Source organism: Mus caroli, chromosome 12, assembly GCF_900094665.2.
Source record: "Mus caroli chromosome 12, CAROLI_EIJ_v1.1, whole genome shotgun sequence".
Taxonomy (NCBI): Eukaryota; Metazoa; Chordata; class Mammalia; order Rodentia; family Muridae; genus Mus; species Mus caroli.
This window is the reverse complement of record NC_034581.1, coordinates 105,065,588-105,092,333: the sequence shown is the minus strand read 5'-3', so window position 1 is coordinate 105,092,333 and position 26,746 is coordinate 105,065,588. Positions and strand designations below refer to the sequence as shown.

The 26,746-nt window shown below is 48.7% G+C and overlaps 1 protein-coding gene across 1 annotated transcript in view; it reads right to left on the bottom strand.

Annotated features, from left to right (window-relative positions):
- Dync1h1 (dynein cytoplasmic 1 heavy chain 1) overlaps window positions 1-26,746 on the bottom strand; it is a 65,787-nt gene that overhangs the window by 15,459 nt on the left and 23,582 nt on the right. The window contains exons 13-48 of the mRNA XM_021178532.1: window positions 26,156-26,332; window positions 25,918-26,028; window positions 25,718-25,837; window positions 24,657-24,896; window positions 23,637-23,792; window positions 23,376-23,489; window positions 22,919-23,029; window positions 22,636-22,845; window positions 22,330-22,476; window positions 22,010-22,176; window positions 21,757-21,930; window positions 21,107-21,272; window positions 20,838-21,026; window positions 19,773-19,967; window positions 18,914-19,196; window positions 18,424-18,524; window positions 17,127-17,286; window positions 15,773-16,016; window positions 15,440-15,623; window positions 14,974-15,186; window positions 14,158-14,396; window positions 13,841-13,997; window positions 12,552-12,779; window positions 11,586-11,816; window positions 11,262-11,402; window positions 10,815-11,048; window positions 10,522-10,728; window positions 10,324-10,445; window positions 9,109-9,274; window positions 8,022-8,185; window positions 5,195-5,324; window positions 3,125-3,258; window positions 2,397-2,511; window positions 2,136-2,297; window positions 1,833-2,047; window positions 1,540-1,744 (exon numbers count right to left, since the gene is read on the bottom strand). Of these exons, the coding sequence (XP_021034191.1) occupies window positions 1,540-1,744; window positions 1,833-2,047; window positions 2,136-2,297; window positions 2,397-2,511; window positions 3,125-3,258; window positions 5,195-5,324; window positions 8,022-8,185; window positions 9,109-9,274; window positions 10,324-10,445; window positions 10,522-10,728; window positions 10,815-11,048; window positions 11,262-11,402; window positions 11,586-11,816; window positions 12,552-12,779; window positions 13,841-13,997; window positions 14,158-14,396; window positions 14,974-15,186; window positions 15,440-15,623; window positions 15,773-16,016; window positions 17,127-17,286; window positions 18,424-18,524; window positions 18,914-19,196; window positions 19,773-19,967; window positions 20,838-21,026; window positions 21,107-21,272; window positions 21,757-21,930; window positions 22,010-22,176; window positions 22,330-22,476; window positions 22,636-22,845; window positions 22,919-23,029; window positions 23,376-23,489; window positions 23,637-23,792; window positions 24,657-24,896; window positions 25,718-25,837; window positions 25,918-26,028; window positions 26,156-26,332 (6,312 nt within the window). The remainder of the gene's footprint in view (window positions 1-1,539; window positions 1,745-1,832; window positions 2,048-2,135; window positions 2,298-2,396; window positions 2,512-3,124; window positions 3,259-5,194; window positions 5,325-8,021; window positions 8,186-9,108; window positions 9,275-10,323; window positions 10,446-10,521; window positions 10,729-10,814; window positions 11,049-11,261; window positions 11,403-11,585; window positions 11,817-12,551; window positions 12,780-13,840; window positions 13,998-14,157; window positions 14,397-14,973; window positions 15,187-15,439; window positions 15,624-15,772; window positions 16,017-17,126; window positions 17,287-18,423; window positions 18,525-18,913; window positions 19,197-19,772; window positions 19,968-20,837; window positions 21,027-21,106; window positions 21,273-21,756; window positions 21,931-22,009; window positions 22,177-22,329; window positions 22,477-22,635; window positions 22,846-22,918; window positions 23,030-23,375; window positions 23,490-23,636; window positions 23,793-24,656; window positions 24,897-25,717; window positions 25,838-25,917; window positions 26,029-26,155; window positions 26,333-26,746) is intronic.

Here is a 26,746-nt window from a genome sequence, read left to right as displayed (position 1 = left end):
AGAACAAAGTTCAACTCTTAACCCCTGCCTCTTAACCTCTTGCTAGACTGCAATGACATGGGGGAGTGGGCCTGGCCCTCACGGGTCACAACACTCATGCCAGCCTCAGCTCACAAGACGTAAGTCCTGATGCGTGGCGTGGCAGCCCATCCTGGAGACAGTTCTTTTGGTTTGGTTTTGTTCTTTTGAGATAGGGTTTCCTCACTGTAGGGCTGACCTCTAACTACGTAGCCAGGGCTGACCTTGAGCTCCTCTGGTCCTCTTACTCCACCTCCTAAGCGCCACACTCGGCAAGCTCCAGCACAATGCTTTCCTATGTCAGTATTGGCCATGTCTGTTTGTTTGAGATAGGGTCTTACTATGTAACGCAGGATAGAATGAACACACATTCTCCTGGGTTGGTTTGTTTGCTTGTTTAAGTCTGGGAAATGTGAATGGGTGTTTTGCCTACGTGTGTATCTGTGCACCATGTGCATTGCCAGGTACCAAATGACGGAGGCCAGAAGTGGGTGTTGGGTCCCCTGTTTGGAGTTAGAGTTCTGAGCTGCCATATGGGGGCCGGGACTAGAACCCATGTCCTCTGGAAGAGCAGCTAGTGCTCTTAAACGTTAAGCCATCTTGAGTTCTAATCCTGTTTAGTGTCTCAAGTGAGTGTTGGGATTATAAACATGATCACCAACGGGAGAGCCTAGACTCCGTCTGCTCATTTCAGTGGACACCAAAACGAAGGACATGTTTCTTCCCAGTCAGGGTTCCTCTGTGTAGCCCTGGCTATCCTTGAACTCAGATCTACCTGCCTCTGCCTCCCAAGTGCTGGGATTAAAGGCATGAGCCACATGCTCACCTTTAAGAACATGTTTTATGTAACAGACAGCTTACTGGCTGGAAGGGAGCTATCAGAAACAGGGACACTGGGACGGCTGTGGGAACACTAGGTGACAGGCTACATACAGCTGAGTGGGTTTCCTAAAGCTCTCGACAGACAGGAGACAAGCTCCTAAAGCGAGGGCTGACCACTAAGGTCAGCAGGCACAGCTGCCACTACACTTCTGCAGTGCAGGGTGAAGATCACTGCCAACAGCCTCTCCGGAGTGTCTACATGGGACATCGGGGCTCTGTGCTACAGCAGCAGTGCTGATGCCCAGAGCCTGCAGAGCTTTTGCCCACAGAGGCATTTATTTAATTTTATTACTGTGTACACTTAGCATCTATGTGTGGGCGTGTGTGGCATGGTTTGTGTGAGGAGGTAGGAGGAGAACTGTCAGCAACTAGGTCCCTCTTCTGCCACTGAGCCATCTCACTGGTCCCCATCTGACCAGTTAAGGTGACAGAGTGCCTCCTGCTCTAGAGGGAACAGGCCTGGGCGGAGAAGGTAGAGTGAAGGGAAGAAAAGACTGCTGACGAGAATGGGTGTCAAGAAGAGGTGTGGAAGAGCATCTGCTTTTTCAGGATGGTACAGGGTCATGTGGGAAGCTCCCAGGGTCTAGTCTTAAGAACACTCAGTGTGGCTCTTTGTGATGCGCCCCAAATTGCACACACCTGGTGAAGAGTCTGATGGACAAACACACAGCTGTTCACAATGGCTTCCCGGTGTGTTGGGGGCTGCGGCAGTTTATCATACACAACTGGCATGTAGTCAGGCACTATGTAGTTCGGCTTCTCCAGGTCCATCTTGCTGGTGAATTCTTTGCCGACCTGATACAGTGCTTCAGTGGACCAGTCACCAAACCAGTTCAGCACACACCTGAAAAAGATGCCCACATCTCAAACCTGATCTGATCCTAACAGTGAGTGACCCTCGATGGAGTCCAGGCCAGCAAGGGCAGCGTTACCTGTTGAAAAGGGCTGGTGAGGTGGCCGCCCTGTCCTTGAGCCCCTCTGAGGATGGGTTCATGGTGAAGACCACGTGCAGGTTGCGGATCACCTGGCTGGTGAACCACTTGTAGAGCTCCTCGTGGGAGTCCAGCATGAGCCCCTCCTTCTGGGCCCCCTCTTTGCACTGCGTCATCAGCGTGGCATACTCATCCCCTTCAAAGAGCCCAGGAACCTGGGGATGGAACAGCCTCACTACTGTGCCTCCTCACCTCCAGATGAGGTGCCATGTGGCACAGTGCAACACACGCAAGCTCCCTTACCTCGCCATTAGCCAGAAGGGTATTCATTCGTTCCAGGAATCCAGAATCTAAGACGTTGGACTCATCCATTATGAATGCTATCTTTTCATTTTTACAGCCGGACCGTCTCAGCACTGTCCTAAGATCTTCATCAAAGTCTTCCCCAGTGTACTTCCTGTGGACCTACAGAACCAGCCGAGACTTAAAGCTTCCCTCATTCCACAGCTGCATGCACAATCAAGACCCCATCTCTGGGACTAAGAGGCCACCTAACAGACCCACCTTAATCTGGTATACACTCAAGCCATTCATCCAGGCGACAAAGCGAGACAGGGTGGTTTTTCCAGCTCCACTAACACCAATCAGAAGCAGATGGCCTTGAGGTTGTCGGAATATTCTGAAACATCAGAGGCGATACATTTTCAGGCCTGTAGGCCTCACTTCCCATTTGCACTCATGTGCATGGCTTTTCTTTCTTTCTATTTTTTTTTTTTTTTCCGAGACAGGGTTTCTCTGTGTAGCCCTGGCTGTCCTGGAACTCACTCTGTAGACCAGGCTGTCCTCGAACTCAGAAATCCGCCTGCCTCTGCCTCCCGAGTGCTGGGATTAAAGGCGTGCGCATGGCTTTTCTAGAACGGTGCTTACAACATTTTCACCAAATCTGAACTTGAATTCGTGCGTCAAAGCATTTGGTGAACAGTTGCTGTATGCCATAGCTAATGGACAAAGACCGGGCAGACACAGCCCTGCCCTCTAGATGCCAATGGCAGGAGAGAGATGAGCCCAGTTCTAGCTGGAGGTTGCAGGATGCTAACTGGTGCCAAGCCTACAGAGGTAGGGGAGGAAAAGGTTCTTCTTGGACTCCAAGTTCAGGGCAGTAAGGCTGGACTGAAAGGGAAGGGAAGGCGCTCAGCAGCAAGGCTGAGGTGGAGGTGTGGGCAAAGGCAGCACGAGGTCACTGTAAACCTGCACATGCCCAAGAGAGCTCAGCGGTAATGACCAAAGCCTACCTGTCGATCCTCAGCACATGGTCCAGAACTTCATTGAACAAGACCAAGGGAACATCAAGTTCTTCTTCATAGAAGACCTTCAGCCTAGCCTTGACGTAATCCCTTAGCTCTTCTTGGTCAACTGGGATATAATCCTATTTGGAGGCAAAAAAAGGCAGCACACACATTAATCAGGTCACTGAGCTGTTAGACAGGTGCCTCTCCCACACTGAAGAACTGTTGAAAAAGCACGGCAAGAGGACAGCAGTTAGACACTTCAGACATTCCACACGCTCTGATCCTTCTGTAGACCTCTCCATAGAAAGCACACACCAAGCTGGGGGGGTGGTGGTAGCTCACGGCCTTTATTCCATCGGGAGGCTGAAGCAGGCAGATCTCTGCAAGTTCAAAACTAGCCTGATCTACGGAGGGAGTTCTAGGACAGCCAGGGCTGCCTAGACAAGCCCCATCTTGGGGGTGGGGGGAGAACCACATTCCACACTGGCCAGCTCATCCAAACCCAGCCTCAGTGTGTTCCCATCAACACTTGGGGGAAGCTGAGAAGACAAGTCTAAGTTGCATTTAAACAGTAGATATTCATGAAAAAGAACCAGGCGTGTGAGCCTGTACTACTATAATCAGGACGAAACCAGAGAATAGTCAGCAGACGTGACAGAGCTGGAAGGCACGTCCATGAACACAGGGGGGCCTAGCAGGACAGTGACACCGCAACATAAAAGACTCCTTTACATCGGACATGTGTGCAGACAGCCCATAGCTCAAGCCACACCTACAACTAGTTAGAGGTAGGTAAACTGGTAAGAACGCTTGTCCTTCAGAAGACCCTGTCAATCAGTGGGTCTTAACCTATGGGTCTTAACCGCCTCTTTGAGGGGCATCAAACAACTCTTTCACAGGAGTCACATAACATCATCCTGCATATCAGATATTTACAATGATTCATAACAATAGCAAAATTACAGTTATGAATTAGCAATGAAAATAATTTTTTTTTTTTTTTTTTTTTTTGGTTTTTCGAGACAGGGTTTCTCTGTGTAGCCCTGGCTGTCCTGGAACTCACTTTGTAGACCAGGCTGGCCTCGAANTTTTCGAGACAGGGTTTCTCTGTGTAGCCCTGGCTGTCCTGGAACTCACTTTGTAGACCAGGCTGGCCTCGAACTCAGAAATCCGCCTGCCTCTGCCTTTATGGTTGGGGAAATCACTAAAACACAGAAACTATATTGTAGTATTAGGAAGGTTGAGAATCACTGTTGTAAAGAATAAGAAGAAAAAACCACCGGGGTTCCCTGAAAATGGTAAACATGGGCTACAGTATGGAATCCACAAAGTCCCACGACAGCGAACCCACTCTGCTGTGTCTGCTGCAGCTGGCCGCTTTAATGACTTACGCTTTCTAGTTTGGGAATGGGGATGCATTACGTTGCCTTAGGCTCATTGCTGCCTAAGTAACTGGAGCACAGGTAAGTGTTTAGGACTTCTGTTTTTCAGTATAGAACTCAGGCTGGAACTCTTAAATCTAGTCTATCTTATGACTCTCTTCAAACCTAATGCACAGATCCTGTCAGACCTCCTATGGGGTATATATGCACGAGAGTCCCTCTGTCCTCTCTTTGCTGTTAGCTTGTGGCCTCCCACAGGAAATGTAGACTCATCTGGATCAGCAGTGATCTGTGCATAAAATATGTATCAACACTAACTGGAAAGCACCCTTCTCTTTATAGGAGAAGGACGGCTCATAGCTATGCGCACACGTCACCACTTCGCATCTGTCAGTAAGAAGCTTTCACACAAATTGCTCACAACCACGCCATTTTTAGTGTGCTGGAGACTGAAGCCCATTTGACGCTCAGGAGACCATCACTCCTGCTGTGGGTCATCACACACAGAAGAATACAGGGAGAGTCTGGGCCAGTGAGGTGTCTCCAGGGGCTTAGTGCCTCTGCTCAGAGCACAGCCCCAGACATGCAGGACAGGAGCTTAGCTATAGACTTAAGGATGACTCTAAGCATGAAGGCAGGAGACAGGAGGAGATGGCAGGGGGAGAGCCTCTGAAGAAGAGGCGCCCGTTACCTTTGACAGCCAGTTGCTGTACAGGATAGGCCGGTTCATGGCTTTCTCTTTGTCTATGTTAGGGAAGTGCTTCAAGGCAACCATGTCGATGTTTTCGTCAGTCCAGCGCCGCTCCTCATCCTCCACAAGCCTGTTGTAAGGAGAGCAGCGCAAGTGTCAGTCACTGAGGCCCAGGGACTGAGACCTGAGCAATCTGACATTTTGATGTTAAATACAGGACCCTAGCACCTGACATCACACATGACTGATTTTTTTTTTAAGATTTATTTATTTATTATATGTAAGTACATTGTAGTTATGTTCAAATACCCCAGAAGAAGGCATCCAATCTCTTTATGGATGGCTGTTAGCCATCATGTGGTTGCAGGGATTTGAACTCAGGACCTTCTGAAGAGTAGCCAGCACTCTTAACCACTGAGCCATCATTCCAGCCCTGATTTTATTTTATGTATATGAGAACGCCATTGCTGTCTTCAGACACACGAGAAGAGGGTATCAGATCCTATTGCAGATGGTTGTGAGCCACCATGTGGTTGCTAGGATTTGAACTCATGACCTCTGGAAGAGCAGTCAATGCTTTTTTTTTTTTTTACTCCAGCCCCACATATGACGGATTTAAGGAACAAAACGATAAACTCGGCTCCTTTTTACAATGTCTACTACATCGCCCAGGCTCACCTTAAACTACCCGACTTAACTGATTCCCACAGCCTCCTGTGTGGGGCTCCCTTATCAGCTATAAACCATCGCCCAGCTCGAATCTGCTTTTTTTTTTTCCTTTTTCTTTTTTTAAAAAATTTTTATTAGGTATTTTCCTCATTTACATTTCCAATGCTATCCCAAAAGTCCCCCATGGAATCTGCTTTTTATACTTGCTAAGAATAAGAACAATGTTCCATCTACATACGGGAGCCTGTAGAGTGCTGTGAAGGGTCTACTGCAAGGTCAACAGACCTGATCAGAGTTACTGTCTAGAGTATGGACGGCGCTTTGAGTAGCAGAGATGGAGCTTGCTATGCACACTTGTGTACGTGTGCATGTGTGCATGTTGAGGGTCTGTGTGTGTACATTCTCCAATACACATTTCTAGGGAGTCTCAGTCTATACCCAGTTTTGCCTTGAATTCAAAATGCTGCCCCATTTTTCCAAGTGCTAGTATTTATAGGTAAAATATAATCATGCTAGGCTTTCAAAACAGAATGTATACATTTATATATACAATTACTTCTGGTTTTACTCTAAATAAAAATTTCTCTGCGGTTCCCTGTAATAATTATAATTTGTTGTCAGCAACAAAGAAGACAGTTTACATAATAACAACGGCCCTTTCCAAAACAGCAGCTGAAGAAACGCAGGCCACACGTGTGTCCCTCACTTGTCTAATTTGATGGCTCCTTGGGTTGTCGCTCCTTGGGTTGTCTTTTTAAGATAGAGTCTGGTGCAGCCCAGTGCCAGCTCTGTATGGCTCACCCTCAGCCTCCAGCCTCTCTTTCATCAGGCCCCACTTAGAACAGCTTCCTGAAACTACAACTCTGCCTGAGGACTGTACTCTGAACACTCAGGAGGTAGAGGCAGGAGAATCTCTGTGAGTTCAAGGCCAGACTGCTCTACATAGTGAGTTTCAATAGCCAGAGCCACATACTGGGACCATGTCTCAAAACAAACAAAAAAGTCCTGCTGTTTAGAAATCTAATCTTGGGCTCAGCGGTTAAGAACACTGACTGCTCTTCCAAAGGTCCTAAGTCCAATTCCCAGCAACCACATGGTGGCTCACAACCATATAATGGGATCTGATGCCCTCTTCTGGTGTCTGAAAACAGCTACAGTGTACTCATATAATAATAAATAAATAAAACTTAAAAAAAAGAAAAAGAAATCTAATCTCATAAGCATAGAAATCAATCTAAAATACAACTGAAGATTTTTATACTAAAATACTTCAGATTAAAAACATGAAAAAGGAGGGGGGGCAGGTCAGGGTGAAGATAATAAGTGTTTATTATAAAATGGAAACTGAGCTGGAGAGATGGCTCAGAGGTTAAGAGCAGCACCTGACTGCTCTTCCAGAGGTCATGAGGTCATGAGTTCAATTCCCAGCAACCACAAGGTGGCTCACAACCATCTGTAATGAGATCTGATGTCCTCTTCTGGAGTGTCTGAAGACAGTGACTGTGTACTCAAATAAAATAAATAAATTTTAAACAAACAAACAAACTAAAATGAAAAAATAAAATGTAAATTACACTGAACTATAAAGATAGTATTTTTAAAAAAGTTCAGATAACAAAAGTATGAGTAATTTCCAGACACCCTGAAAGACAGGAGAAATGACCCTCTGCCTGTGAGACTCCACAGAATATGGCCCTGCCGCCCAGGACTCAGCCCTACCAGGTCTTCCCTTGGCACCGGCCACTTACAGTACAATAGCGAAAGCCCTGGCACCCGCAGAGCAAATCGGCTCCGAGGACAGGGTGAGACAGGGAGTGACAGGAAGGAGTGGTGCCCTGTGGGCTATTGGGAGTTCACCCTGCCATTGGGCCATGCTGTGTAAAGCCCCCACAGCACCTGTGGGTGTGTGTGGGGTGCTGGTGTTGGTTTGAAAAGGTATAAGAAATGCCTTGTCCAATCACACAGCAGCAGCAAACACCGAGGAATCCCAGGAAAACAAGAACTGGAGGTGGCTGTGATCCACAAAATACGCCAGGCTGCCTGTACTCTGCCCACTGGCCTGATTCCTGCATGAGTGGGGCCAGCCTTGCAGATGCTGACAGGACCCCAGAATGCAAAGACAGAAGAGTGTAATCAGAGGACCCCTGGCTTTCCTTACCTGTCTTGGAAGAGACGGAGGGCTTCATGTGCCCAAATACGAATGAGACCTTCAACAGGCAATGTCTCCAGGGGTCTCAGAGCTTCAAAGATTCCTCTTACCCACCGAGTCATCTCACGGGGCGAGTAGATATAGTGTGGCTGTGTGTCCTGAGTAAACCGCTCCTGGAAGAAAGGGGAAGCTTATGAAATGTCTGAAAAGAGGCTAAAAGGTAAAATGCTATAAACATGTACTTCTGCAGTAAAAAGACCTAAAGTATTCAAGAACGAACATGGAGCAGTGTGAAGGCTGAGACAGCTGGGCAGTTTTTGCTAGAGCACTCGCCCAGGATGTCAGAGGCACTGGGCTCTGTCCCAGAGACTGATAACACGCATAAATTCTATTCATAAAGATCAGAGGACAAAGACAGCCTTCCCCTCCAACAAAGCACCATGCCACAAAGTGAAATTAAATCCAACCTTCTCACTTTTCATTGAAACAAGCATGTAGGGTGAGGTGTGGCACACCCCCTTGGTTCCAGCCCGTGGGAGGAAGAGTTCAGTGTCACCCTTTGCTAAGTCAGCCTGGGCTCCATCAGACACATGGTGGCATGGTGGTGCACACATTTGATACCAGGCACATCTCTGAGTTATAGAGGCCAGCCTGCTCTATAGAGTGAGAACCAGGAGAGCCAAGGCTACATAGTGAAACCCTGTCTTGAAAACAAGCCAGGCATTGTTTAATCACACTTAATCACAACACTCAGAAGGCATTAACTTGTGTCTGTCTGTCTGTCTCTCTCTTTCTGTGACAGGAATAGAGATCTATCAGAGGGCCACTTGAATGAGTTGGTTCTCTCCTTTGACAGGTAGGGTACTGGGGTCAAAGGCTTGGTGGCAAGCACCAGCTGAATCATTTCATTACCACACCAACGTGATCTTTACATGTCCAAAGAATATCAAATGATGGGCCTGAAATCCTCCTGCCTCAACCTCCTAGGCAGCTGAGCTGACAAGCCTGCCACCAGACCTATTGGATCCCAGTTGTTCAGCAAGCTTTTCCTCCCCTGCAAAAGAAAGCAGTTCTGAAGAGCAGAGCCGTCTCGAACCTGTGACATGGTATAGAACTCCACCATGGCGGCAGTGAGGGGTTCTGCATAGGTACGGAGCGAGGGAATGAGCCTCAGCATGGCGCGGTTGAAGGTGCCATAGATTTGCGTCAGGGAGGCTGGTCCTGGGTAATCCACATATACAACAGGCACGTGGCGCAAGAACCTGCACGGGGACAGCAGAGCTTAGTACCTCACCATGGACTCAGCCACCGTCACCCCAAATCCACCCACCAGGACTATGTCAAAGCTAACCCGAACACACTGCTGGGGTGGGTTCTGACCCAAGCACAGGAAGTACACAACACTGGAATAACCAAGCAAAGAATTCAGGCTTATTCCAGCCCCACGCTGGCCTTGCAGACTCGTGTGACTAGTTCATTATTCCCATCAAGTCACTGTCCCCCCCTTCCCACTCCTTTTTTCCTTTTTTTTTTGATGGTATCATAGGGACTGAACCCAGCACCCCCTGCTGCATGCCAGGCACTGGAGCACCACCTTTGGCTTAGTGCTTTGCTTTTTTTTTTTTTTCCTTTTTTAATTTTTTATTAGGTATTTTCCTCATTTACATTTCCAATGCTATCCCAAAATTCCCCCATACCCTCCCCCCCACTCCCCTACCCACCCATTCCCACTTTTTGGCCTGGGCGTTCCCCTGTACTGGGGCATATAAAGTTTGTGTGTCCAATGGGCCTCTCTTTCCAGTGATGGCCGACTAGGCCATCCTTTGATACATATACAGCTAGAGTCAAGAGCTCCGGGGTATTGGTTAGTTCATCATGTTGTTCCACCTATAGGGTTACGTGCTTTGCTTTTTTTGAACATCTTGAGATGGTTTTACTCTGAGCTCAGATGGCCCAGCCTCTAAAGTCTGGAATTATAGCACATTACCACCTTGCCCAACTGTTAGTTATTTTATTTAACCTATCTTCTTGGTTACAGTACAGGACAATTAGTCCAGGAGGAATCATTTCATATGCAATGTTTCAATTAATTAGTGGAGACACATATACATGAACATACATGTCCCCCCCTCCCGCCACCGCACTATGTGTCTGGAAGTCAGGGGACAACTTTCTACCCTTTGAGTCCTGGGGGTTGAACTCAGGTTGTCAGGTTTGGCAGGACCTCTTTTACTCACCCACACACCTGGCCAGTGTGATATGCACGCGCACACACGTGACACAGTGGACAGAAGTCCATGGAGTTGCTTACCTGTGTGAGAGGGGCTTTCTCCCAGGGTCAGTGGGTGGATTGCAGGCCCCAACAAACTGGATTCTCTCTAGCTTTACCCACGTTTGGTCTGAGGTACGATAGAAGCCTCCATGCTCCACCATCTGAAGGAAAAGATCGTGTAGAGTTAGCAAGCTGTGGATGAGCACTGCAGTGGGGAGGACCAACCCTGGCACACACCTGTCTGATGAAGGAGATGACTCTCTGTGTGCCGTATTTATCCATATCGGGCAAGTTGATTTCATCACAGAACAAGACCAGCCACTTTCCAAGCTGAACAGGAGCCAAGACAACACCGTTGGGTGTGCGCCTGTACTCGCAGTAGTGGTCAAACGTCTTCAGCAAGAGCTCTGGGGTAGTGGCACTGGAGAAGTTTAGGCCCACAACCTGTGGTAAGTAAACACAAAATAGCTTCAATGTTCAAGCCCACACATCACCCCAAAGCTCTTGTTTATTCCATCTCCTGCTCTTACCTCCATGTCAGGCAAGGCCCGGAGAGCACTGAAGAGTGTCATGGTCTTGCCAGACCCAGGAGGGCCACATAAGACCAGGGGTTTGTGTTCAGCTAGCCAAGTGTACAAGAGAGCTTCATGGCGAACTGTATCTAAGGTTGGCACGACGACATCCGGGGCTGCCACCTTGTGTGTCTCCACTTCAATCTGAGGCACCTTGGCCTGCCACGGTGACCACTCTCCACTGATGGACACCTACATACAGACAGGGATAAGTCACTCCGTGTCTACCGTGCCTCCTGTCTTCCAGGACTACCTAGTTTGATCAGTTTAAATCTCCAAAGTACAGGCAGGACAAGCTCATCCACATTTCCTGGTGTCTGGTGAAGCCAGACACTACAAGATAACGCCAAGTTCCAGACAGGCTGCTGCTCTAGGACAAATCAGGCTGTGTCTCGCCACGCTTACCTCATAGTCAATGATGGGGACGTTGGGCGCAGTGGGCAGCGGCACAGTGGTGATCCTCCGGATGTACTCGCCCAGCTCTGCTCTCATCTTCAGCCGGCTGTCTCCAGATAAGGACCAGAGGATGGCGTAAACCAGATAGCGCTATGGATAAGTGAAATTCAATTTTGATGAAATCTGAACCAAATGGAAGACTGACGGCAGGGTTAGGTCTGAGCCTCCATGGACAGTGGGTCCCCTCTGTGACTCTCTTAGCCCCTGCCTCCCCACGAAAGCTTGACCTTTACCCAGGAGACAACATACAAAGTTGCCAGGCCCAGCCCTGACCTGAATGTAGCGTTCCAGCTGCTCAATCTGCATGGGGAAATCAGGATGGTTGGCATTGTACTGCGCCACGTTGCGGCAGGCCTGGTGCAGCATGGAGAAGAGCGAGCCCAGGCAGCGCAGGCGCGTCAGGTCCATGATGTGCTCCAGCTTAAAGGCGTGCTCCAGCGCCTTGGTGACCAGGCCGTTGGACGTGAAGTACGGCTGCATGATTGTTGCTGCATCTCTTTGAATCTAAAAGGAAGAACAAAAACGTAAAAGGGGCTGGAGAGGTGGTTCAGCGGTTAAAAGCACAAACTGCTCTGCCAGAGGTCCTGAGTTCAATCCCCAGCAACCACATGGTGGCTCCCAGCCATCTGTAATGCACATCCTTCTGGTGTCCTGAAGTCAGCAACACTGTATTTTTACATACACTGAAATTAATACATAAATCTTATGGTGAGGGGGTTTCCATCTATCCTAACCTGTAACTATGGGAGGGTCATGTGACCTTGAAATAAACAAACTTCAGGTAACAATATAACAGCCAAGCCTCATTTCTCACTTCTTCACCCTAATGGCTCCTCAGGGATACTACAATTCGCCGGAACATAGACAAGGGCATCACTCATGACTTAACAAAGAAGAAGTAAGTAAATGAAAACGCACTTTACATTTTAAAATTATCATGTATGGTGTGTGTGTGTGTGTGTGGAGAGAGAGAGAACGAGAATGCATGCCATAAGCCTCAGAGGACAATTTGTGGAATCCAGAGTTCAACCTGAGATCAACAGGGGTGGAGGCAAGTGTCTTTACCACCGAGTCATGTGACTTTCTCACCTTTAAGTTTTCTAATAACTAGTTAGCTTTTGCAAGCTGCTCCAGCAAGTCTCCTCAGGAGCTGTGTAAGAAAGCTGGCTGTTTGCTCTCTCTCTAACCCCATGCTCCTGGACCCAAGCCTGTGGCCCCGAGGATGGGCAGCCTTCACACCTGCAGCATTGGAGAAGCCGCCTCTTCGCCCTCATCTTCTTTGCCTTTTCGCCTACGCTGTGCCTCGTCCTCCCCTTCATCCAGGGGAATGCTGCGCAGCCTGGCCAGGAAGTTATTGAAGATCATGTCTGTGCTCAGGACATCCTCACTGAACCACACCATGCCACAGCGAGACACTGTGGCCAGGGTTGCATATTTCAAGTCCTGCACTTCAAACATTATTCGCACCTTGGAGGAAGAATTAGGCAAATTAAAGCATGAATAGGTTTTGGGTTTTTTTTTTTTTTCACTTAAAAAAACAAAAAACAAAAACAGTATACAGCTCATACGGCTACAATATAGGTAAGAATGTGGGTAGGAAACTATGCCCTGTTGGCATGGGGCTCAGCTACCTCACGAGGTGCTGTCATGGCAAGCCTCAGTGGGCAGGTTTCTCCTATAAATACTGCTCCCACGTTCCACACACCTGAACTACAGCCCAGTCTATCTCCACTTACATCCAGAGTTAGGCCACCTGCCCAGATCTCTCACCTGGTCAACAGTGGGGCTAAGATTCTAAGCAGAAGGTCAGAATCCCAACCCTTAACCTCAGAGTCATCTATCGTAACAAAAATCAAGCTATCAGACCAGAGTCAGAATCTACAGGACAGTCAGTCCCCAAAGGGACCTGATAACATCAATAGGGGTGGTAAGAAGTTCACACTTTAAGACAATGCTAAACTGGGTGTGGTGGCACATGCCTTTAATCCCAGCAAAAGGGGAGGCAGAGGCAGGCGATTTCTTAGTTTGAGGCCAGCCTGGTCTACAAAGTGAGTTCCAGGACAGCCAGGGCTACACAGAGAAACCCTGTCTCGGAAAAAAACAAACAACAAAAAAAGCAATGCTGACACAAACATCCAAAGGCCACAGGCCCCACATGTCTCTCACACTGCCTTCTCTTCATACCCTCCTCCCCCAGTCAACCCTACAGGCCCCACTGAACTGCCAGCCACTCAGCAGCTCATCTGCTAGGACAACCCTAAGCCTCCTGGAAGTACACAGTTGGAACTTTGGACACACTGAGCCCTGTGTACACCAGGTGTCCTACACACGCGCCTTTTTTGAAGTTCAACTTACAAATCAGGCACAGTAACTGATTAACAGACTATAAAAGTTATCTAAAACTTGTAAGCTGCTTAACTCTGGAATTCTCTACTTAGCATTTCCCGGCTGTAGACGACATGGCTAACTGAAGTCTTGGACTGTGGAGCGGGGGACACAGTTAAGGAGCAGTGACAGTGGGCACTCACGTTGGGAGGCAGGCTAAGGCGCTCTCCATTAGGCAGCGTCAGGAGCTTGTTGTCATCCAGCACGGAGTTCAGGTTCTCCACCCACTCGGGGTCCACATCGCCGTCAAAGACAATCCACTGGCGTTTCTGCAGCTCACCTCTCACATTGTCTATGATCCTAGTTTACAAAAAAATTTCCAAGGCTTACTCAAACCAGGACTCCTGGCTTTGGAATGCTCCCCTTCCCAGTGGATCCTGTCATTTGTGTGAACAGGGTGACTGCAAGCGCTTGGATCCTACAGTCCCGGAAATGCAAACATCAAACAGGGTAAACATACTTTCTCAGCACGTGTGTGAAGAGTCCGTCTGTCCACTCCCTGGTGTTGGGATCCAAGGTTCCGTAGAGGTGGTCTTTGCTGATGGCCTTGGGGTCAATTATGTGGGCCACGCCCTCCACACCCTCAAGCCTCTCAAGAGCCTTCAGCAGCACCCGCCAGGCCATGCTCTTCCCACTCCCTGAAGGCCCAACCATCATCAGGCCATGGTTAATCTGGGTGATCTGATAGAGCTGGAGAACCTGCAGGGCCAGACATCAGCACTGAGACCGTTAGGGAAGAGACAGAAAGGCTCTGTGGTACTTTTGGTGACAGCGAGCAAGAAACGGAACGTCTTAATTCCTAAAGCCAGGAAACCCCAAGAATCTGTGGGAACCATATCTCAAAGACATTTCTACACCAGGGAGGCAGTCTGGGCTAGTGGAATCGATGTCTTCTATGCTCTCTGTATATGGAAACATCCAAAGATTCTCCAAGGATGAGAAAAGATCAAATGGAAAGGACTATTTCATATAGAGTACTCAGGGCAACACATGTAGTAGGTATAAATAACAGAGCAGAGAAAGGAAAGTGCAGTTGACTGTGCACTGAGACTTAACTCTCGGACTGGGAATCCTTAAAGGCATAAGCAGTTCATTACAATCATACTTTTAGTCAGCATTTTTAGAGGTAGTGCTACATGTAAGAGACATGTTTTCCTATCTGTGTGTTAGTAAAGGGACACTCAAGCAAGCCTTGGGCAGATCTAAGTCGCTATATGCCCACACTAGCCTCGGTGAACTGGTCTCCTCAGATGGGCAGGAGCAGCCATTACAGTACCTTTTCAACCCACATCCCGCCAACTTCTTCTCCGTCGCCGTACGTCAAGTACATCTCCTGACACACTTTCTTCAGCTCTTCTCGAAGGGCTGTCATCTCCCCACGGTGGTACTGGACTCCAGGGAACACGTCAGACAGGAGGCTGAAGAGCAGCGGGATATCTTCTGCCACCAGCTTGGGCACCATTGTCTCGCAGACACTCTGGATCAGAATCTACGGGGTGGGAGGAAGAAGCCCAGACAGGGGATCACACTGAGAACTCAGGCTTCTAAGGGGAATTTCAGAACATGCATGTTTTCACTTGTAAGCGGGGTGTGGTGGTGGGTACCTGTGATCTCAATACTTGGGAAGATGAGGACAGCCATGAGGTTCAAGGCTAGCCTAGGCTACATAGTACATAGTGGGTTCAATTTCCATGGACCCTGGTCTACAGAGTAAAGGGAACCAGACAGCATTCTGTACAAACCTCCTGCTCAGGCAGGTTCTCAGCAATCTCTCCTTCATCGACTGCTTCTCCCCGTTCTTCTTTCTCCCTCTTTATCTTCTGGATCCTCTCCCTCTTCACATTGCCTGCACTTACAAGCACACTCTTCAAAGCCCGAAGCCCAAAGTCATAATGGCTTTGAGACGACAGCTGCTCATCACACAGTCTGAAAGAGAAAAGCCTCTTAAACAGAGTGCCCTTTAGCAAACAGCATTTACAATGAAGGAGTGAGATGGGCATCTGAGAGACAAGGGGTTGGACAGCAACAGTAACCATCAGCTAGACATGTGCCTGAACTGGCTCTCAGCTACTCACTTGAAGAATGGGACGATCTTGTTGGCAAGGACCTCAGCAGTCCGGAAGCCCTGCGAGTACAGCATGACCTGGGCGATCAGCTGCCGGTCAGGCTTGGTCATCGCCAAGCTCCGGAAGAGCTTCTTGAGGTTGTCAGGGAGGTTTGAGCGACCTGCATAGCCTGGGTTCATGGTGATGAAGATAGCCATGTCTGGGCTAACCTTGACTTGTTTGTTCAGCAGCTCACAAGTAATGGGGGCTGAGGCTGAAATGAGATGACACAAACTTACTGAAAACATTCGGAGTCTCTAAGATGACAGAACACCACTCACTCGACCTCAGAGGCTCTACCTGGGCTACTCTGACCGGCCAGGCCAACCCCTGTTACTCCTATGGTCAGGCACACAGAGAGCACCTGTGAAGCCACCAGAGGCTCACTGATTGGGCAAGCAATGCTCAATGTCACAGGGCAACAGGGGATCAAACCTGTCAGTGAATCCAAGTGACACAACCAAGAATCATGAGGATCACCTCCTTTTAGCATCAGCTCAACTTACAAAGTAAACCCTCCAGCCGCCTAATGACTTAAGGATGTGCGTATTTGCTCTGTGAGAGACTACAGGGTTGCCCTGATATTCATCTTTTCTTCAGGTCTGGAAGATTCTAACATAAGTTGCTGTTACTATGGAGTAAGAGTAAACAAGAAAGTCATTGGGTGGCGCACGCCTTTAGACCCAGCACTTGGGAGGCAGAGGCAGGCACATCTCTGAGTTCAAGGCCAGCCTGGTCTACAAAGCCAGTGCCAGGACAGCCAGGGCTACAGAGCAAATCTGTGAAAAACAAAGTAAACAAGAAAAGGCTTAAGTAGGTGTGGACAGGACGAGTGTCTCACCTACCTAGCTGCACAGCCAGGACATCTTCTGGCACCAAGCCTACCTCTATCACATGTGTCTGTCAAGTGACGAGAGCAAGGCCACCCCTGGAGCCTTCCAGAACAGCTACTCCTATGCTGACAGAGGACTCCACAGACTACACAGCGGGAGCACTGAGGTCAAATGGGTGCTAAAGAGGCTGGCTTTTCAGTGATGCTGGAAGGAAAAGCCTCCCAAGAGCCACTGTGGGGTCTGTTTGTGGAAGGGAATGTGCTGTGGCCTTGGTCTTGCAAAGGATGCTCTGCTCCAGGATCCACAGGCTCTGGCACTGCTGCTGCCACCATCAAGAAGCAAACTGATCCCAAATCACCCAGCCCGCACTCGCCTCCAACCAGGACTCAGTGCTTGCTCATGGAAGTAAGCAAATGAGCTCATATCAGATTTCCCTCCAGCTCCTCAGTGGTTACAGAAAGAGAAGAAAACAAACCCCACAGAAGTCTTACTCTTGTCGTAGTTGGGGTTGGAGTGCTCCCGCAGTGCCTCTTGTATGCACTGCACCTGCTGGGATACAGCTGAGAGCATCCGCTCCTCCAGGCGGTTAAACTCATCAAAGCAGCCCCACGCGCCCACTTGGCAAAGCCCCACAAAGATACGTCCCATCGCCTAGGGTAGAAAGAACCAAAGAGGCTTAAATTGTTTGCTATGGACTGACCTCCGTGTCCTAGCCCCAGTGTTACTGTGGTTGGACACAGGCCCCACAGAGGTAAAATGAAGGAGACTGGTCAGAGAGGACTGAGGCTCTTGTAGGAGTCGTCGCTAGAGTCCACCCTTCCGGCCACTGCTCTCCTCCTCTCTGCACATGCTAGATGATGGGTGAGGTAAGCAAGCTACACACAAAGCAGAGAGGCCTCACTGGGAGCTAGAGCCATCAAAACCTCTGTGGGCTCCTGGCCTGTGGAGAGACATCTTTGCAGTCTGAGCTGTGCTGACTTGTCCAACTCTGAGCAAGTCACATCCTTCTGAAACCTACAACATCTGCCTTCAAAATGGGAATACTATCTACCTCCCAAAAGGGACATTTAATTATCCATTCCTCATTTACATAAAAACATTACCACTACAAAGATGGACTGAGAAATGCATTTTCCATCTTATGCCAATAAAATCCTTCTGACAAAACTATAGTTTCTGTTCTAACACTTTGTTAGCGTGGAAGACGTTTTCCATAACATTTATTGTTCTCAGATACAGACATCAAGCATTATCTCAAAAAGTATTTTACTGGGCTGACGAGATGGCTCAGTGGGTAAGAGCACCCGACTGCTCTTCCAAAGGTCCAGAGTTCGAATCCCAGCAACCACATGGTGGCTCACAACCATCCGTAACGAGATCTGGCGCCCTCTTCTGGAGTGTCTGAGGACAGCTACAGTGTACTTACATATAATAAATAAATAAATCTTTAAAAAAAAAAAAAAAAGTATTTTACTTTCTAGAGCTGAAGGTCTAGCACCCTGGGAGAGCGGCAGCACGCTTGACATTCTGGGTTTGACCCCTGGTTTGGGAAGGGAGGATAATTTCTGCTAGAGGTGACAGTGGTGCCTGCTAGCCCTGCTGAGATAGGAGTGTGAGTTCTACGCCAGCTTGGGCTATACAAGGAAACCCAGTCTCCAATACAGACACAGACAGGCTTCAATGTGTGCTAGGCTCTGCTGCAGATCGGACAGCACCAGGGAAGGCCTGTCTGCACTGGGGCTGAGACGGGAAGCTTGATGGCGTTAGACAATCTGAAACAATTCTTACCTGGAAATCAAAGGTTTCGTCACAGTTGAAAACTAAGACGAACCGCCCCAGCTGATGGCCGAGGGCTTTGACGGACTCCGTCTTTCCGGTTCCAGCAGGTCCTATTATTTGGGAGAAAAATAATTTAGTACTCAAGTCCATTACCTACTAAGTTCTTGGTTTGAGAAAAGCCATAAAATTTATTTTTAAAATTGCTATAATAAATGCAAAGAAATTAAAGATTTTAGAATGTAAAACCATGGCATAAGAGCCGGGTGTGGTGGCGCATGCCTTTAATCCCAGCACTTGGGAGGCAGAGGCAGGCGGATTTCTGAGTTCGAGGCCAGCCATAACCAGGGCTACATAGAGAAACCCTGTCTCGAAAAAACAAAAAAAAAAAACAAAAAACAAAAAAACCATGGCATAAACAAACACATCCAAACCATCAGGTTTGTGTGTAAAATTAAGATCTGCCATGACTCTATCTGTCCAGGTCTGTGAAGTAACTTACCAAATGGGGAGCCCCCAAGCCTGGCTTCCAAAGCTTGTGTCATTGTCAAATAGCAACGGTCAGTGAGGGGCGTCTGAACCAGCTTGTCTTGAACACCCAGGTACTCAAAGCCGTAGTTAAACTTGGCATTGGCCATCTGAATGGACAGCTGCTGTAACACGTCCGTTTGCTTAGGGTCAAAGTAAAATCGCATCTGGCTGAGCCATTCGAAAGATTTGGCGTTGTCAATCTTGCTTTTGATCAAGGACCTGGTAACGTCTCTTTGGTGAACCAGCTCTGTGATCTGAGGAAGTAGAAATTTGCCATAAGCTAAAGCAACATTGTGCTGTTTGGGTCTGCAGACTATCTGTTAAGTTGACACAGGCTTCAGGCCCAGTTGCAGTGACCAGCAGCAAGCCTTCCAAACTGCTAACAGAACTTCACCAGAAGGGACACTGGAAAAGTTATCCATGCGACAGTATCACAGATGCAGAGTTACAGAAAACACAAAAGCCAAGACCCTCCGTAAGTAACAGCCCTGGGCAGCTGAATGTGACAGAGCAGCTTCGTCACGTGCACCCTACAGGCTGCCCACCTTGTGCCCCCATCCTGCTGCAGCCACCCCTCTGGGAAGAGGATGCAAGGAGCTGGTCATGGCCGGTGGTGCTGGCGCATGTCTTTAAGTCTTTAATACCAGCACTTGGGAGACAGAGGCAGGCAAATCTCTGTGAGTTCAAGGCCAGCCTGGTTTACAGAGTGGGTCAGAGTGGGTTGCAGGATAGCCAAGGCTACACAGAGAAACAAACGGCACATTTTAAAGCATCTTTCCCTCTCACTGCGTGGGCTGAGAGGTAAGACGGGGCTCAGGCAGGAGGCTTACCAAGTGCTCCAGTTTCCGTCTCCGGAGAGGAGGCTGCTCCATGAGGACAGAGTCTGCTAAGACGTTGAGTGTGACCTCCACATTGCTCAGCACAGACTGCAAGGGCCCCACATCACCACCTCCCCCAACGTTGCTCAGCGCATTCTCCACGTTCTCAGACCAGGCTATCTGGGCTGACAATACCACTAGCTGGGCCTAGGAAAGAAGAGAGACAGGGTTGCTTTCTGAGACAGAGCATCACTGCTCCTTGACTGGTTCTGAACTCACCACTCAACTGTCCTTCCTATCTCACTGCCCTCACGCCCCTCCCCAAGAGCCTGAGAATAGGTGCCACCACCTGGTTCCCAAGGGGTCATTAGTAGGGACAATTTTGGGATGTTGGTTTCTTTAAAAACACAGAAACATTACGGGAATGTACTTTCGTTTTAATCCCAGGTGTGCGGTGTGGGGCTGCTTCGGACTGTCTGCAGTAACTGGCTATGATTTGCCTTGTGCTCATGCCTGTGTCAGTTGCAGTTTCTACGATTGTACAACATTTGGGGGGCTGGTGAGATGGCTCAGTGGGTAAGAGCACCCGACTGCTCTTCCGAATCCGGAGTTCAAATCCCAGCAACCACATGGTGGCTCACAACCATCTGTAACGAGGTCTGACTCCTTCTTCTGGAGTGTCTGAAGATAGCTACAGTGTACTTACATATAATAAATAAATAAATCTTAAAAAAAAAAAAAAAACAAAAAGCAAAAACCAAAAACCATTTGGAATTCTGGGAACTTTTGAGAGGGTATATAAACATAAGGGCCCCAAGAGGGGTTGTTGGTCATTTAAAGAGATCAGTTGCGGTTTGCTGGTAGTTACGCTCAAAGAAACAAAAGGGAAGAAATTAAGATTCAGAGATCTCTCTCTCTCCCTCCCCTCTATCCTTTCTCTTCTATCGAGTGATAGGGATGAAACCAGGGGGACAATGGGTGGGAAACCAACCAACCAACCACCAATTAGCCAAGTCCTTCATCTAAAAGTTGTTGAGAGCTAAGATCCTTAGGCTGCTTGCTTCTATTTAAGATTACCTGGTATTTATCAATCCAAGTAATGTAGGTATTTGGGTCAATAGAAGTTGCTTTTCCAAAAATCTCCACTTCTGTAACAGACTCTGCCAGAAGTTTAGCCAAGGTGACTCTCATCTCCTTTTCCACCAGAGTGAGCCACTCATTGATTTTGGGGTGTTCAGTGATGGACACTGGAGTTTTAAACATAACCTGAAGATAAAAAGACATGATAAGAATGAAGGTGTCCGCGTGTGAGGGAAGTTTCTAAGCCACAAAGGCACTGCACTGACCTCCTCCCCTTCTCGGGATGAGATGCCGAGGACCACGGAGTTATCCTCATTTAAGATGATGCTGGAAACTCCGGCGAACATTTTCTTGAAGTGCTTCTGCAACTTAGCCACGTTCTTGCTATTCCCAATGATTTCAAGCAAGTCCTCATCACCCACAAAGTAGAACCTGAAATCCAAACAACCCAGCTGCTACTGCCTGGTACACAGAGGGTGACCGAGCAAACCGTCTACGTCCGGGAGGAAGCAGCTGCCAGAGACACCTCAGGCCTGAACTCAGATCTCATACCACCATCTGCCAGGGCCTGGAGGAAGACTCGTTACAGTGAGACGTGGGAGAACGCAATGCCGTTCACCTAAGTCATTTTGACAACATCTGCTGCACTCACCCTACGCAAACTCTTTGGAAAGGCAGAGAGAGCAGAGCTAACCCCGGAGGGATTCAAGCGGCTTCCGAGAGAACGAGCTTAGTGATGTTTAGTAGGATTAAGGAGAGCCGGGAGTTCAGGCAGCGTGAGAGACGGGCACGGAGAGGCAGAGGGCTCAGTGAGTCGGCCATCAAAATCCTTCAAGTCCAAACTGAGCAACGCCAGGCAAAGGGAAGAGGACAGACGGAGCCCAGCACAGCTGAACTTGATCTGTCTCAGGCTCACCTGGGGAAAGAGGAGCGCTCCCGTTCCAGGTACTCCCCCAATGCTTTCTGGATCTTCCCCAGCAGGTCTGCCAACCTTTCCAGAGACCTCTGGACTCCCTGTATGTTCAGAACATCCATCACAAGTGGAGACTTGGAGACTTTTTTCATCAGAGCCAAAAACTCCGTGCTGATACTAAAGAAGCAGGAGGAGCGGGTCAGCCTCGGCAGAGGGCTCCTCAGCCCCACCAGCGCCCGACCCGCCGCAGCTGTACCTCTGGAAGCGCTGGGTTTCCACAGGCAGCAGATGTTTGATGTCCGCACTGCCTGTGAAGATGCCTTCCAAGTAGACCCAGCGCCTCTGCACGTCAATCCACACGTCAAAGAGAGCCATGATTCGGTTCAGCTTGTCCTCCCAGCTCAGGGCATCTTCTTCAAAAACCTAGTGGGCACACAAGAGGACAGAGCTTAACTGCCAACCTTTTCAGTCAGATATGCCAGAGCTCACTGAAAATGGCAAATAAGGAGCACACTTTACGGAACTATAACTAGGCATCTGAGGTATAAGGAAGAGCGCCCTGCGCTGCCGCCCTACCTTGTAATAGGGAGAGAGTTTCATGGCAGAGACACTGTTGATATGCTCCTTGACCTTGTTGAAGAGGTCATCCCAGCCGCGGATGAGGCGGCATTTGTTCTGATAGTTGACCAAGTCTAGTTCGTATGTGTTCCACACTTCTCGTATCTGAGCGGAACCAGGAAGAGGCCGTTAGCAGTACAAATCAACACTCAAACGTTTGCAGGGGCAGCAAACATTAGGGGACAGAGATAACTGTAGATGACAAAGCTTCATTTTACATGGTCAGATCTATACAACGGCCTGATACCCTCTCCTATCACTTGCCTGCTTCAAAAATTCTTCCAAGGCCATCTCGCCTTGTGCCACCAGCAGCACATCCTTGACGACAGCTTCGTTCTTCTGAAGGTCCACGTCCCAGATCTGGCCCAGCGTCAGCTCAGAAACCACCCAGTTGACATGAAGCCTCTTCATCAGCTGTTTCCAGTGCCGGTCTTTGAGTGCTTCTGATTTCAGTTCAATTACCAACATGTTTATCTGTTCAGGGACAGAGTTACATGAGCAGGTGCCTTTTGAAGACATCCAACCCCCCTGTGTGGCTGTCCCCTACCTTCATGTAGCCTTTCAGCAGCCTCTGAACAAACTCATAGGAAGCATATTGCCGAAGCCTCGCGGGGAAGTTCTTCAGCTGGTTCAAGAGGCCGTCTAGGTTTTGTCGAAGCTGTCAGGAGACACAGGGAAACGGAGTCACATACCCAGACACACAGACACACACACCCCATATGCTGTTTTTTACTTTTTCTTCTAAGACACAGTCATGAATTTATCCAAGGCTAGCCTTGACATTACATAAGCCCACCTGCCTCCATCACCCAGCGCTCTGGGGACTGAACCTAAGGCTTTGTGCATGTTGGGCAAGCACTCTACCTACTGAGCTACAAACTTTCAGTTTCTATGAACCACAGAAGCCACACACAGGGTACAAGTGACAGCTTGGGAACTTGCCAAGCTCTCTCTGTGACTGCTAACACACAGACAGAATCACAGACATCCACTTCAGGAGATACCTTCCGAGGCTGAACGGAGACCCACGGCTGCTCCTTCATTTGATCAATTTGTTCCCAGACCTTAGAAAGCTCTGACCACACCCCTTTGAGGTCTTGTAACTCCTCCAAGGCCACCTGGGATGGAGAAGGGGAGGCGGTTAACCCGGAGCATGAAAAGAGCCCAGGCATTAGAAACAAGAGAGAAACTACCCTTGCGTCTGGCAGGGTCTGGCAGGGTCTGGCAGAGCCAGTTCTCCAGACTTTGCCCTCACGGGTCCATACCTGTACACGTTCTTCACTGCCACTGAGGAGGCCTGTGTCTGTGAGTTCCAATGCTTCCTTAGCTTTTGCACATTTCTCTCTGTCATCCTTCAGCCGGCCGAACTTCCCTTCATATATGGTGAGGGCCTGAAGAGCCTCCTCAGGACGCAGATTGCCCTGAAATAGCCAGAGCACAGAGTGGCAGGACTGTCTCAAGGGAGGGAGCACTGGGGCGCAGAGGGACTAGAGCCGATGGTGACAAAGCAGAGACCATGCCTAGCTAGCAGCTGCCTTGGGAAGCATGAGCTGTACTCAAGGAAATCAAATACTAACCTGAGTATGCCCAAGAACACCTTAAAAACAAGAAAACCATTTTTTTATTATTCTTATTTCATATGCACTGGTGTTTCACCTACATGTATATAGGGTGTATGAGCCCCTAGGACTGGAGTTAGACACAGCAGTGAGCTCTGGAAATTGAGCCCTGGTTCTCTAGAAGAGCAGCCAGTGCACTTAACCTCTGAGCTGTCACCCCAACCCCAAGTAAAACTAATTTTTATTCATTTAAAAACACTTCCTAGGGCCTGGAGGAATAGCTCAGTGATTCAAGTCTTAGCACCAAAGTGGCAGCTCACAACTGTCTGACTCTAGTTTTGAGGGAGCCGACACCCTCTTGGGGCCTCTAGAGGCCCTCTATGCACATGGTACACAGACATAAAGAAACAGATTTAAAACCACCTCCTACACAGACAACTGCATAGCTTTCACATTTACTAATCTACACACATCAGGGCCCCCACACCAGGTAAGGTCCCTACTGCTCTGTTCCCAGCTCCTCACTGTTATTTTGGTGGTATCTTGCCATGCTGCCTCACGCTCACATACCCAAGCAACCAAATGACTGGCTACCACACAGCCTTTTAGTTACTGGAGGGCAGACATATCTTCCGTACTGAAAAGCTATGCCGCGGCATGGCCTCCCGAGTCTGTCAGAAAGAAGTCATGCTGTGCTGCTGGCTGGCAGGGTTAAGTGACACTCACTGTGACAGGTTTGGTCTTCTCCCAGTCTGTCAACAGATCAGTGGTCCTGCTTTCCACAGCTCTGTCCTCCTGTACGATCTTCATTTGCAGGTTTGCCACCTGTTGCTGAATGGCAGAGTCCTTCCGACGCATGATGTCATTGAAGGCCCCCCACTCACCCTCGATGTTGTCAATGTAAAGCCAAGAAGGCGGGAACTGGAACCTTTGTTTTTCCAGCAGACGCTGACCATTGCGGTAGAGCTTTGAAAGTTAAAAGGATAAATTGGTTCTTTTCCTATAACAGTAGGAGAAACCGCTGCCAACCTCTCAACAAGAAGCAGGACTCCTGGGACAGAAGGACACACAGATCAAAGCACCTGCCTTCTATAATCGTCTACCTCACGACTGTTGTGGTTGGAGGGCACTGTGCATCTGGAGAGGCCTGCCAGTTTCTCTACCAACACAAACTGGGCATAGAGAATCCCCTGCACTGTGCTTCATCTCTTTACCCTGAATTATAACGGAACCCTCAGATCCTAGGTACTTGAGGACAGTAACAGACTTAAGAGACAGTGACTCAAACCTAACTCTGCTTAGCAATCACACACAGAGCTCTTCAAGTGCAGACTCCTAGACTCCCACAATGCCACGTTTGCTTATTGTGTCACAGTAAGCGCGTGGATAGCATGTGTGTGGAGGGCAGAGGACAACAGAAGTCAGTTCTCTCCCTTACCACATGGTTTAAGGGAGACTCAGGTCATCAGGCTCGACAGCAGGCGCCTGTACCCACTCAGTCAGGTCCCTGCTCCCCACTAGCCTCTTTTGTGACAAAATCTTGCTATGAAAACAATCTGGCCTCAAATTAACAACTCCCCTGCCCAAGCCTCCCAAATGCTGGGGTCAGACATGTTGCCACCAGAGCAGGACTCAACGGTGCATTCTAATGACACAAGACACACAAGTGGCTATGGCAGCTGATGACCGCTCTGAAAGAAACGATCCTTAAGGTGTCGTCGAGTCCCTCTGTTCCATCAGAACACAAGATATTAGGAGCTTATCACGAGCCCCATGTGAGAACTCACTTCTACTTGCTTCTCAAACTGTTTGATCTTCCGTTTCAGAGACTGCACATAGGTGATGAAGGTCACCGCGTCAGAGGTACTGGCTGTGTCAACGGAGTGCTGCTCCAGCTCTTGGCGAGACTGTTGGAGAGAGGGTTGATTTACAGTGGTGCCAGGCTTGACCGGCAGCCCAGCTCCTGGGCAGCATCCAGTCTTCTCACCTTTGAGATCTGGGAGTGGAATTCTGTCATGTTTGAGCCCAGCATCTGCCCAAACTTGCTGAGAACCTCCTTATGCCAGGAGTCATACTTCAAGTTCACCTTTGACTGAACCTGTAGGAGAGGTGGACAGGAGGATGCCATCAGCTCTTTCCTGGAGCGTCCAAGCTCTAACCCAGGGCCAAACGCCAATACTGCCCTTACGGCTGCCTGGTGCCTTTTGACAACAAGCCGAGCTCACCTTGCCGTAGTCTATCACCACCGGTCCAAAGTCTTTCTTGGTCTCCGCATTGTCAAAGGTTCCTCTGGCCTTCCTTATCTGGACCAGGAGAGCTTGCCACTTGTTGAGATCTTCCCCTAGCCTGTTGTAAATGTTTTCTGCCTGCATATCCCACAAACACTGGTACTGAAGCCAAACCTGCAAAGGAAACACAGCTCAATTCTAGTCTGCAGTTCTGCAGACTATTAAAATGATAGAACCTGCCATGTCAACAGCCCATGTCTCCACACCATTAGAGAACCGCACTTCAAAGTCTTGGAATTTATTTAGCAAAAAGGAAAATTTTACTTTTCTTGAAAACCATAGTTAAGACAACACAAGATTTATCCTACTATTCACTCTTTGGCTTAAAATAAACAAATATTGCTGGGTGTGGTGGAACACACCTTAATCCTAGCACTGTGAGGCAGACACAGGTGGATCTCTGTGAGGTCAAAGCAAATCTGGTCTACAGAGTTCCTGTCCAGCCAAAGCTACATAGTAACAGCAAGCTACACAGACTCAGGTGTGGGACACACACACACACACACACACACACACACACACACACAC